This window comes from Ovis aries, chromosome 9 (assembly GCF_016772045.2).
Source record: "Ovis aries strain OAR_USU_Benz2616 breed Rambouillet chromosome 9, ARS-UI_Ramb_v3.0, whole genome shotgun sequence".
Taxonomy (NCBI): domain Eukaryota; kingdom Metazoa; phylum Chordata; class Mammalia; order Artiodactyla; family Bovidae; genus Ovis; species Ovis aries.
The window spans coordinates 83,638,732-83,652,558 of NC_056062.1; the positions used below are offsets into that span (position 1 = coordinate 83,638,732).

At 43.4% G+C, this 13,827-nt stretch overlaps 1 protein-coding gene across 1 annotated transcript; it reads right to left on the reverse strand.

Annotated features, from left to right (window-relative positions):
* Positions 1–987: 987 nt before the first annotated feature.
* LOC101112827 (peptidyl-prolyl cis-trans isomerase A-like) lies at positions 988–1,612 on the reverse strand. Its single transcript, XM_042254492.2, has one exon. It carries the CDS (start codon positions 1,564–1,566, stop codon positions 1,072–1,074), a length of 495 nt encoding a protein of 164 aa, XP_042110426.1. The 5' UTR covers positions 1,567–1,612; the 3' UTR covers positions 988–1,071.
* Positions 1,613–13,827: the final 12,215 nt, after the last annotated feature.

Below are 13,827 nucleotides of genomic sequence, written 5' to 3' on the forward strand. Positions count from 1 at the left end.
GAGAAACCTCAGAAACAAAGGAAAACAGTCAAATGAGACCAAACAATTGTAGTTTAGTCTTTGATTAGGCAAAGTCAAGGAGATCAGTAGTTAACATCATCTGGCGGGGGTTTTCAATATCTCTTAGACACAGCTCAAAATGCTCGGAATATTCTCTATACTTGTAGGGTTTCCCAGGTGGCACCGATGGTAAGGAACCTGCCTACCAATGCAGGAGACTCACGGGTTTGATTCCTGGATCAGCAAAATTTCCTGGAGTAAGAAATGGAAACCCACTCCAGTAATCTTGCCTGGAAAATTCCATGGACAGAGGAGCCTGGCTGGCTACAGTTCAGGGGGTCACAAAGAGTCTGATATAACTGAGCGCACAAACAAGCTATGACAAACCTAGACAACTTATTAAAAAGCAGAGACATCACATTGCTGACAAAGGTCTGTATAGTCCAAACTATGGTTTTCCCCAGTAGTCATGTGCAGATGTGAGAGCTGGACCTAAAGAAGGCTGAACACCGAAGAATTGATGCTTTCAAACTGTGGTGCTAGAGAAGACTCTTGAGAGTCCCTTGACTGCAAGGAGATCCAACCAGTCCATCCTAAAGGAAATCAACCCTGAATATTTACTGGAAGGGCTGATGCTGAAGCTGAAGCTGAAACTCCGATACTCTGGCCACCTGATGCGAAGAACTGACTCATTGGGGAAGACTGTGATGCTGGGAAAGATTGAAGGCAGGAGGAGAAGTGGGTGACAGAGGATGAGATAGTTAGATAGCTTGGATAATGAAGAACCTGGTTTACTTTGCCCAGAAGGGAATGAAATATTTATATGCCATTTTCTTTTTTTTTTTTTAATGCAAACAAAGACAGATAATTGTTTAGTTTTTATTTCACAATCATAAATTTAACTTTGCAATCCAGCTAAACTTGGGGGGGGATAAGGAAAACATGGAACCCAAAGAACTGTAGTGAGAGCACAAAGATCATAGGATATTTCGAGCAAATGGGGTGAAGGGGTGCTCTCCTGGGCTACAGAAGGAATGGTCTGGTGGTTAAGTAAAACACGAGTCAAATTTATTAGATCTGTCCACAGTCAGCAATGGTGATCTTCTTGCTGGTCTTGCCGTTCCTGGACCCAAAGCGCTCCATGGCTGCCACGATATGCATGCCCTCTTTCACTTTGCCAAAGGCCACATGCTTGCCATCCAACCACTCAGTCTTGGCAGTGCAGATGAAAACCTGGGAACCGTTTGTGTTGGGGCCAGCATTTGCCATGGACAAGATGCCAGGACCTGTATGCTTCAGAATGAAATTCTCATCATCAAATTTCTCGCCATAGATGGACTTGCCACCAGTACCATTATGGCGTGTGAAGTCACCACCCTGGCACAAAAATCCTGGAATTATTCTGTGAAAGCAGGAACCTTTATAACCAAATCCTTTCTCTCCAGTGCTCAGAGCACGAAAGTTTTCTGCTGTCTTTGGAACTTTGTCAGCAAACAGCTCAAAAGAGACGCGGCCCAAGGGCTCGCCATCAACAGCGATGTCGAAGAACACGGTGGGGTTGACCATGGCTAGACAGCAAAGGAGGCTCTGGGGTGGCGGCGTCTGCAAGGCCTTATTTGCCATTTTCTAACAACAATATCTTCAGATGCTCTGAGGGTCTTTAATTATGATTTTCAATTGTTAACTATCAAAAGCACACATAAAGACAGCTGTAAACAGTTGTCTATAAACTATAAACAGATCACCATAATGTAGCATTTTAAAAAATTGAGCTATTTTAATTGATCATACCACTTGAAAATAATGAAAAAATGCTGATAGTTTAGTAAAAAAAAAAAGTGGCCACTCATCAGTTCTTTGAATTTATAAACTGGGGTTGAAAGCCCAGCACTGTTTACAGACCTAGTGTTCTAGCTGTAGGCCTGTAGGCCCATCAGTTACCTCTTTTTCTTTGGTGGTAAAGAATCAGAAAGGTAAAATTATCACATTTTTACTTTTCAGGAATACTATGAGGTTAAGATAGAGAATCCTTTTCAAACTCTCTGACACCTCAAGTGTCAATAGGTTTCAAAATAAAACTCAAACTAATATTTGAGTTAGTAACTAAAAATGCACTCTGTGAACTATAATCTTAGGACCTACTGTGTGCATCCTCAGTCGTGTCTGACTCTTTGCGAGCCCATGGACTGTATCCTGCCAGGCTCCTCTGTCCATGGGATTCTCCAGGCGAGAATACTGGAGTGGGTTGCCATTTCCTTCTCTAGGGGATCTTCCTGACCCAAGGATTGAACCTGTGTCTCTTGCATTAGAAGATGGATTCTTTACCAACTGCACCACCTTGGAAGCCCATTCTTAGGACCTACATCTGCATAAGAGAGAATCAAGAAAGTAGTTTTAACTTAAGTAAAAATTGATATAATTTAGAAGTTCAAAAATAGCAATTTTGACTGGTCATGATTCTAAATTAGTAGCTAAAAAGATGTTTGAACACCTAAAGGAATGATTGCATTTTAAAAAGATTTTCATGTTATCAAGAAGCTGAAAAACACCAACACAAAACCTTTTCCTGGCCCTTCATTTATCTGGATTAGTTTTAAGGTACAATTTTTAAAAAAGCTAGATATATGCTTTAGGATATTTCACTGACTTTTACTATCTCTGAACATTCCTTGGTTCTTAAGAAGACTTTCAATGGCGCTCGTTTCTAAATTAATTCAGGCATTTGAGGGCAGTTGGGCCCTCTGCGCTTGAATAATTAAGTGAGTACTATTAGAGGAAAAGCTACACATTAGTAACTTGGAGGAACCAGAGTGGATGAAGCACTTTTCAGAACCTGCATGACAATTTTGAAAATTAAACCCAGTTAATAGAAAAAAATGCTAAATCAATGGCCATAAAATTTAATGGGTTTATAGCAGCCTTAACACAGTAGGACTGAATTATCATGTTAATTTAATTTCCATTTCTAAATGAACCAGAAGGCACAATAAAGGTCAATTAACCAGCTACCTTCCCTGCCTTCTTTTTCTTTTACTGCCGGTTTTAAATCACATTTGGCCCCAAAGCACTCACACTGCTTCTGGAAACTCATTAGTTTTTCCTGAAATTAAAACAAAAAAGAAAAAAAAAAAAGAGACAAAAACTAACAACTAACCATGTGCTGAGAACAACTGCTGAGATGCGCTACAGTTATGGGGATATATGTATTCAAAGAAAAATCTTTTACTCTTGTTACATCGAGGCTACAGACTTAGTTACACTAAGCCTAGGGAAACACACAAGTGAAAGGTCTCCTTGATAGTGTTTACCAAGTGTTCATCTACAGTGAAAAAGCTGTGTGTGCTGCTCTTAACATTTATGAGGCGAATAAGGAAAGGAGCTCCATCTGTGTAACGTGGGTCTGTTGTTAGTACAGTGAGAACCTCACACTTTGCATAGCCTGCATTTTTCACGTTGAAATGTGTCGTTTTGTATTAATAGGCCTTTATTACTTCAAAAACTTAATAGAAGGAGGGAAAAGTCAGTTTCTTCCCCCTCCACAGCAAGAAAATTCAGCCTTTGTTTTTGGTGCAATGGGTTGCTTGTAATTTGATATGTTTATCAAAATCTTCAAATATTCTGGTGTTTTCTAGTGATACAAAAGACGTAAAGGGTACTATGTTGGTGAACAAAATATACATTTTTGGGGGCAACATTTATAATAAAAATGAAACTGGGTTTCTAATTCGAATGTTTGCTATAATTTGAAAAGTGATATGGAGATATTGGAAATGATCATAATTTTGATTTCAGTAGAAACCTCTTTAAAATAACATAAATAATGGTTGTGAAGTATCCAACACTAGATATCAGATAACTGTCCATAAAGGTTAACCTTCTTTTCCTTTCTCCTCTTCAGTATAAAGTAGAAAAATAAAATATTCATTATCTAAAGTTTATTTGAAATTATTTCTTAGGATTATAGAACTTTAAGGGAACAATAGTCCCAATACCTTTGTTTATGAATATCCATGGAAATAATCAACAGACAACTTATAATGGGAATAGAAAAGAATTTCATTCCAGTCAAACAGAACTCCAGCCTGGAAGACAAATTCAAGAAGCACTTGAACTGTGTTCCAGCAGTCTACAAAATGGGGGAGGCTTGTCTCCAAAGTTGTAGGCGGGGGGGCTTCCCTGGTGGCTTAGACAGTAAAGAATCTGCCTGCAATGCAGGAGACCTGGGTTTGATCCCTGGGTTGGGGAGATCCCCTGGAGAAGACTACCAACTGCCGTGTTCTTCCCTGGAGCATTCCATGGACAGAGGAGCCTGGTGGGCTACAGTCTACGGGGTTGCAAAGAGTCAGACATAACTGAGTAACTAGCAACACTTGTATAGACTAATAGCACAAAATTATATAAGCTGTTTGTCAAGACTTAGGATTTGAGCTGGCAAGGAGTGAGGGTACTTGTTAAGCAAGGGTTGATTGGGGTCCAAAATGGTTGCATTTTGCATACGTTTACAGTGGCATCTGCCAGCTGATACTGTTTTGAAAATGGCTGGTAGTGACTTTTGAGTTCGATACAATTCAGAAAATTCAAGTTCCGGGTGATGAAGGAATGAGTTTGAAACTGTATCTACAAAGGCCACTCAGCTCCATCTTGGATGCCGGAACCATCTGTCAGAACAAAGAACGAACATCAAACTCCTACAAGGTTTCCACAGAGGCAGAGAGCATGTACACGGCGCGTCAGCAGGACCCTGATGGCCGAGAAGGAAACCTTGTCTTTGAAGGAATGACAGCCCTGGTGCCCTGGGGCGTTTATCACTGTCTTCAAAGTGGGCATTCTATACTACCTGGTAAATGCATTCTTTTTAATGATTAAAGCAGCTGTATAATGTACGTCAGACAAGCCATGAGATAGGCTGTTCCAGTTAGCACTATGTTCAAGCCACATCATATATAAGCCAGAATGACATCTCCATACCTCAGGATGCAAAAATTTCTTCTATCACAAGATAGTTACACATAATTTAGATCAGAAGTCTAAGTGTTTTACTATCTGGCTAATTATATGTTTTTCTTTCAAATGAAAACACTTAGTTCACTTTTCATTTAATAAAAACTTGCCCCTTGTCTCTCCTGCACACCTAAGATTATGTGTCTATTCTTACCCTCTCTCTCTAACGTTTCTGGAAGCTATAAGTAGGATTTAATGAACTTTTGTCAATTTCTGTGAAAAATACATTGTGTGGAAATATTGATGTAGGAGTATATGTTCACAACACACATATTTGACAAATAAATGTATAGTCTAGATGTGATTGGTTTTCAGAGGCATCATTTTTCTCTGAAAACTTTTGTAGGCTAGTGAGAGAATGTAACCTTTTTTGGAACGGCAACCTATTTAATCCACTTTAAAAAGTCGGGTAATAGAATGGAAAAAAATCCTGAAATTTTGTGACTGAAATTCTTTAGCCATCAGTTCAGTCCCTCAGTCATGTCCGACTCTTTGTGACCCCATGAATCTCAGCACGCCAGGTCTCCCTGTCGATCATCAACTCCCGGAGTTCACCCAGACTCACGTCCATAGAGTCCATGATGCCATCCAGCCATCTCATCCTCGGTCATCCCCTTCACCTCCTGCCCCCAATCCCTCCCAGCATCAGAGTCTTTTCCAATGAGTCAACTCTTCGCATGAGGTGTCCAAAGTACTGGAGTTTCAGCTTTAGCATCATTCCTTCCAAAGAAATCCCAGGGTTGAGCTCCTTCAGAATGGACTGGTTGGATCTCCTTGCAGTCCAAGGGACTCTTAAGAGTCTTCTCCAACACCACAGCTCAAAAGCATCAATTCTTCGGTGCTCAGCCTTCTTCACAGTCCAACTCTCGCATCCAAACATGACCACAGGAAAACCATAGCCTTGACTAGGCGGACCTTAGTCGGCAAAGCAATGTCTCTGCTTTTGAATATGCTATCTAGGTTGGTGATAACTTTTCTTCCAAGGAGTAAGCGTCTTTTAATTTCATGGCTGCAGTCACCATCTGCAGTGATTTATGGACAAAAGTACATTTAAATGATTTTGTTCATTTCATGTGTGTACTAAGCAATGCTTTCAGGAGATGGAGGAATTTGTGTTGTTTTACTCCTGGTTTTTCTTCAGAGTGTCGTTGGGGTTGCACGCGTGGAGCACCCCCTTTGTCACCTGTGCAGGGGAGCTCCTTAGTGACTGCCCTCTCCTCCTCCCTTCCTCCCCCTGCAGCCCCTTCTCTGCTCTCTGAGAGCTCCAGAGTGTGAACTTGACCTTGGAGCGCGGGGGAGCCCAGTGCCTGCTGTGGCCTTTCGCCACTGCTGTTCTCTACAATTGATGAGGACATCCTCCGACAGCGGATTCTCAAAAATTATTGCTGATTAACTGGACAATATCACATCATATGACGTAATGACCCTGCCCTCCGCAACCTTGTTTTGAGACTGAAGGGGTCTTTCGAACATTAGGCCATTGTGCTGCCAATTATGTCACTGAACTGTTGCTATGATTTAGTTGTTGGAGTCACAGAAGTCCCTGGACTGTGACTGACCACGTGCAGGCAGGAGGCCTGCAGGAGCGGTTCAGGTGCCTGGGAGGAGAAGGCAAGAGGGGAGAATGGCAGCGGAGGGTGAGGGCGAGGAGAGGAGGAGGCCAGGGCAAGGCATGCCCTTCAAGACCTCATTCGTGGGGCCGAGTTCCCCATTCCCAGCTGTGCCTACACACACAAAGACACGAACATGCGCACACAGACACACACAAACACACACACACACACACACGAACACCCACACACATGGACACACACACAGACACACACACACACGAACATGAACACACACAGGAACATACACATAGACATGAACACACACACATGCATGAATACACACACAAACACAAACACACACACAGGGACACACAGACATGAACACACACACGTGCACACACAGAGACACGAACACACACACAGACATGAACACGTACACACACACGAGCACACACACACATGAACACACACAGGCATGAACACACAGACATGAACACACACACGAACACACACACACATGCACACACACGAACACGTACGCACGCACACACACAGACACGAACACACACACACACACACACACACACTGCTCATTGACCCCTGCCTGCATTACCTCTGGAATGTCCTTGCTATGTCATGATCAGGTCCGAGGACTACTGAGTTTGGAATTTCTGTCTTGAAGACTTTAAGGAAGGAACTTCTTTCAGGCAAGAGGCTGGCTGGTGTCTCTCCCGTATCTCATAACACAGTTCTCCGAGGAGTTGTCTTATTAGAATCTATGTAGGTTTTTTCAGCTCTCCTGCCATCTGGCTGTGTGCTCTGGGGAAGTCACTAGACTTTTCTGGGCCCCGGTTTCCTCAGTAGTGAGAAGAGCTTGCCCTTTGATCTTGAAGGAACTTCTGGCCCCAACACTCCATGTTTCTTTGAGGTCCCATTTCAAGCATGAAGTAAGAATGTCAGGCAGGATCAAAATGTCCCAACTTGCTCCCTTTCCTTCAATTTACCTGTCTTGAGCAGATTAATTAATGAAATGAATGGATTCTTCTCAAGAACATTATGTGTGTGTATGTATATGTATGTGTAAACATATACATACATACACATACATGTGACAATAAAAAGAAAAAAATCTGGGTTTTGACTTCTAAATTTTTTGGACTGTCAGTGGTGGTCGTCACTCAGTTGTGTCCGACTCTTCACAATCCCATGGACTGTAGCCTACCAGGCTCCTCTGTCCATGAAATTCTCCAGGCAAGAAAACTGGAGTGGGTTGTCATTTCCTTCTCTAAATTTTCTGGACTGTCAGTTACATTCTTAATATTGAGATGGGTCTAGTTTATGTAAAAATGTGTGTTTGTTTTTAGCTTCAGCCTGTTAGGAAAGCTGGAGGAAAATGGTACTCATTACTCACTAGGAAACATCTGTCCATTTCTGTAGAGCAGTATATATATTTTTAGTGGCAATATTTTATATTATTAATACACTTAGACTTCACCATGAGTCCCCCAAACACTGGGAGATGGAGTCTCTGGTGCCTTGTATGAAATGGGCCCGGTGGCTGGCTGGTGAAGGAAAACACCAATTCGGTACCTAGCAGGATTTGCATTATCTTATTAAAATGTATTTGCTAAGAATTTCAATTGGAAGGAAAGTTCTTAGAATTGTTACTTTTCTTTTCTAACCCTTGGGAGGAATGAATGAATATGTGGTGTTAGTACGGTGTGAGCGTCCTTCTCGCTCGTGGCTGGGCCACTGTCAGAAGGGGACAAAATGAATGAGAAAAGTGGGACATGCCAGTGGAATGTCTCAGCAGAAGGGCCCTCCTTACTGGGGGCAGAGCTATTCGGTTCCCTCTGGGCCTCCATCTGCCCACGAGCAGCTGGAGAGGGGACATAGGTGGCAACTCTGGGCCCAATGGCCCTCTGACTATCTTTATTTCTCAGCTGGGGGCCGAATGTTCTCATTTTATGGTCACTTGTGGAAATCAGTCCTGAGTGCTCATTGGAAGGACTGATGCTGAAGCTGAAACTCCAGTACTTTGGCCACCTGATGCCAAGAGTCGACTCATTTGAAAAGACCCTGAAGCTGGGAAAGATTGAAGGCAGGAGGAGAAGGGGACGACAGAGGATGAGATGGTTGGATGGCATCACCGACTCAATGGACATGAGTTTGAGTAAACTCTGGGAGTTGGTAATGGACAGGGAGACCTGGCACGCTGCAGTCCATGGGGTCTCAAAGAGTCGGACACGACTGAGCTACTGCATGGGACTGAACTGCCCTTTTGTTTATCTATTTACTTGTGGCTGCGTGGTGCAGGCACTTCTCACTGCAGGGACTTCTCTTGCTGTGGAGCACCATCTCTAGGGCGTGCAGGCTCCAGTAGGTGTGGCCCACGGGCTCAGCTGCTCCATGGCACGTGGAATCTTCCTGGACCAGGGATCGAACCCATGGCTCCTGCACTGGCAGGCAGATTCTTATCCAGGTACTGTTAAGGAAGTCCCCACTTGTTCTTTTCAACTGTGTGAAAAGAGATGGTTTCTCCCTCCCCCAATTCTATTGTCTGCATTTCCTGTTTTCTGTTTCAGAAAGAAAAGATGACACAAATCACTAAGATTATTTCTTGAAGGAGTTTCTTACATTTAGTAAACCGTGCACGGACGGAGTTGAGTGCAGACCACCCCAGTCCTACCCAGAGTTTGGAGAGGCTGTCAAGGATGCTTGCAACCTGGGCACCAGGAAGGTATGGTGACAGCTCAGGGAGGCACAGAAAGATGAGTCTGATATGCCCAAGGAACAAGGAGCTAAGCCTGAAACCTTCAGACGACACCCTGGATTTCCGTTGCAATCAGTGAAAGAGCGGCCGGTGCTCCCATTCACCCACCCACTCACTCCTCTGTCCAGGGGTCCACTGCAGCCTCAGGCACCGATGAGTCCTTCCTTCTCTGCGTTAGGCATGGTCACCCTGCAAGTAAAGTGGAGTAAATCCACAAGGGGAGACGCAGCAACACCAGCTTTGATTCTGAGGTTTGTAATTTGCCAAACATCGTGCAAAGTACTTTGTAGGCATCATTGTTTTTTAAAAAATTAATTAATTTTAATTGGAGGCTAATTACTTTACAATATTGTGGTGGTTATTGCCATACATTGACATGAATCAGCCATGGGTGTACGTGTGTCCTCCATCCTGAACCCGCCCTCCCACCTCCCTCCCCATCCCATCCCTCAGAGTCATCCCAGTGCACCGGCTCTGAGTGCTCTGTTTCATGCATTGAACTTAGACTGGTGATCTATTTCACATATGGTAATATACATGTTTCAATGCTGGTCTCTCAAATCATCCCACCCTTGCCTTCTCCCACAGAGTCCAGAGGTCTGTTCTTTGCATCTGTGTCTCTTTTGCTGTCTCGCATATAGGGTCATCGTTACCATCTTTCTATATTTCATATATATGTGTTAATATACTGTATTGGTGTTTTTCTTTCTGACTTATTTCACTCTGTATAATAGGCTCCAGTTTTATCCACCTCATGAGAACTGAGTCAAATGCATTCTTTTTAATAGCTGAGCATTTCATCTTCTTTATGACCCATTTTTCAGATTAGAAAACTGAGACTCTAAGGACCTTGCTCAAGATCACAAGCTTGTAAGTGACAGCACTCGTCAGTGACAGAGCCAGATTTGAATTTGGGATTGTCTTATTCTGAATCTTCCCATGAAGAAGTTGCTGCAGCTGAAATGATAAATGCAATGATGAGGCATGCCTGGGGGCTGAGGGAGTCAGGCAACAGGGATTTGATCCAGCTTTGGGGATCAAGAAAGGCATTTTGGACATGGTGGTTCTAGAGTTTCACATTAAACTGCGGATATGAAAAAGCAGATTGAGAGACTGTTGGAGATCCTAGACAGAGGAATAACCTGTGAAAACGTGTGTGTGAGGAATTACAAGTGTTTTGGTGTTTCTGAAACATCAAGGCAAGGAGCCGTGGGAGATGAGCCTGGACAAGTGGGGTAGGGCCAGACCATGGCAGATCTTTCAGTGACTGCAGTGTAGACAATACCACCTGATGAGCCTGGCTCTTTGCAGGAATCCAGGAGAATGGCCAGGGCAGGTGCAGTAGGGTGGGAAGGAGGGAAGAGAGGGGCGACCTGGTGGCTGATTGGCTGCACAGAGTGGATGAGAAAGATGGAGAACGTACAGGATACATCTCAGACTTCTAGCTTGGTGGTTGGGTGGATGGGAATGCCAACGGTTGATACAGAGGATTTAGGAGAACAAGGTTCAGAAGAAGGATGCTGAGCAGTTTTATTTTTCACCACTCTATAACTATAACAACATTTTATTCTGAAGTTTTTATAGCAGGTTAAAATGGTAATGCATAGATTTCATACTTACTATGACTTAGAGCTAATTATTAATGGTTATAATTTCATAAGTAAGAAACATCTTTCTCACCTGAATAAAATTAAGTAATTTTCTATAATATCAAGAAATAAAACACAGCTAAGTCAGCCATGACTCTGTGGATACTAATCATAATAACAATCACCACACATAGTCCAAGTATTTTTATGTGGACTTTACTTCAGTTAATATCACTCATCTTGCCTCCAGGGATTTTAGTTTTAAACCCAAGTGGCACTATCCTGGAGTTCATTCATGTCCTGTTGTGGATAGAAGCCTAGTGGTTTGGGTCCGCCAGGGGTGAGTTTGAGCATGGTGCAATCCCCATGGCCCGGAGACTGAAACATAGGAGGATAGCTTTGTGAACGTAAACCAGAGAAATCTGTTTTACTCCAAGCAGCATACAGATGAGCTATGAACTTTCTTCCCACTGTCTAGGTTTGTATTCCAATAATGCAGCTAGAGGCTACATGACTTGTGAATGTTCATAGCAGTATTATTCATAATAGCCCAAACTGGGAACAGCCTAAATGTCTATTGACTGATGAGAGGAGAGACAAAATTGGTAGACGTTTCAGGGAATACAGCTTAACAATAAAATGGAAAAAACCCACTGACACATGCTCGCTACTTCATGGCGGAACAGCAAACACATCGTGTTAAGTGAAGGAAGCCAAACACAGCCACATATTGCATCATTCCATTTATACGAAGTAACCAGAAAATGCAAGTTTTTGTAGGAAGAAAGTAGGTTAGCGGTTGCTTGAGGTTAGGGATGGAATGGACTAACTGTAAACGGGCGAGAGGGATCTAACTGAGATAAAAACGGGTTCTTAAACTAATTTATGGTAATAGTTGCAGCCATTCAGTAAACTTACTAAAAATCATTTAATTATACACAGGAAATAACGAATTTTAAAAAATGTCAAATGTTTTCCAGTAAAGCTGTGTGAACTTTGGCCAAGTCACTGAATTCCTTTTTGTTTCATTTCCCTTACCTGTAAAATGGGGTGGTGATTGTTGTTGAGTTGCTCAGTCGTGTCCAACTCTTTGCGACTTAATGAACTGCAGCACACTGGGCCTTCCTCCACTGTCTCCCTGAGTTTGCCCAAACTCATGTCCATTCCTATTTAATCTCCAGCAGCATTTGACTCAGTTTATTGTTGACTCATTGCTGCTGCCTCCTGGCCCACATTCCTTTTTGGAGCTACCTTCTGCACTTGGTTGTCCTGGGTTCTCAGGGAGTGTGGGGCTGGCTCATTTGTCTCACTCTGCAGTCAGGCATGCCTGTGGCACGCTTCCTCACATGGCCTCATTTCTGGTATGGGATTATTCGGCATTCTGCCTGAGATTTGGCAGTCTGTCTTTGTATCTACCGACTCTTGAGAGTCCCTTGGACTGCAAGGAGATACAAACAGTCCATCCTAAAGGAAATCAGTCCTGAATATTCACTGGAAGGACTGATGTTGAAGCTGAAACTCCAATACTTTGGTCACCTGATGTGAAGATCCGACTCACTGGAAAGACCCTGATGCTGAGGAAGATTGAGGGCAGGAGGAGAAGGGGACGACAGAGGATGAGATGGCTGGATGGCATCACCGACTCAATGGACATGAGTGTGAGTAAACTCCGAGAGTTGGTGATGGACAGGGAAGCGTGGTGTGCTGCAGTCCATAGGGTCACAAAGAGTTGGACACGACTGAGGGACTGAACTGGACTGAACCGCCTGAGATATTTTGGGACTTGTTTGGGGTATTTCTCTGAAGCTTGAATATCACTTCAGTTCCTTTGTTCTCCTGGGGAATTCTATCGATCCTTTTCCACCAACTTTTTCCAGAAAGTCTTCCTTGTTCAGTTTCGCTAGAGACACCTCTCCTGATATTCCAGATTCACTTGAATTCATTACAAATTCATTTTAATTGTTCTATTTTTCCTGTTACTTCAATAGTACTTTGTGAGGAAAGATGTAGAGGATGCTGGGTGTGCTGTTAAGATCCTATTTAAGACTGAAGGGCTTATTCCTCCAGCTGCCCAAGGCTGGCCCCATTCCTGGGAGAGCCTTCAAACAGTGACTCACCAACTAGAGGCTCAACCTTTTCACCCAGCTTGCTACAATTCAGAAGACCACCCGGCCTTAGAGCTTCCTGTAGGGTCAGCAGAGGCCTACATGGAGAGTCCATCCAGCCCAGCTTCTCTTTCTGTCTAGTTTTTTTTTCCTTCCCTTCCATTCCACAGATGTTGACCCAAAGAGTATTCCCTAATAGACCTTGTTCACACTAATCTCCAAATCTGAGTTGGCTTCCCAGAGAACCCAAATGGTGACAGAGGAGATGTGAATGCATGTGTTTAGCCAGTCAACTGGAAGGCCTTTTACAGTCCTTATTTTGAGATCATGGGCCTTTGAAAATAAGAAAATTAAGTGTATGAATTCTTTCTATCCAGAAGGTGAGGTTCATGTCCCTCTCCAATACGAGCTCTCTCCTCTTGGCCTTTGATCAGACATCAAGCTCCTCTGGGCTCCCAGCATCTCCCTCTCTCCACAGCTGGTGCTACAAGACCCTTACTTGTGGGCCCAGCCTGTTCCTTCTCAGGGCCAAAGTGGGTCTACAAGGAAAACTCTTAACAGCTGGTCTTAAGTCAGATTTTCTTGAAGCGGACTGTAAGATGCAGGTCTGTGAGTGAGGGCTTCATTAAGGAGGTGTCTCTGGAAGAAGGGAGAAGGAGGGGCAGGGCAGGATAGAGTGGGGAGCCAAGCAAGGCTGGGATCTCAGCTAGAGTCCTTTGGAGGTCGTGTGATGGTTAATTTTAGGTGGTGACTTGATTGGCCACAGTGGGCCCAGATTAAGCCTCATTTCTGATTGTATTGATACT

Coding starts and splice junctions, on each gene's coding strand:
- LOC101112827 (XM_042254492.2), bottom strand. CDS start 1,566: ATGGTCAACCCCACCGTGTTCTTCGACATCGCTGTTGATGGCGAGCCC.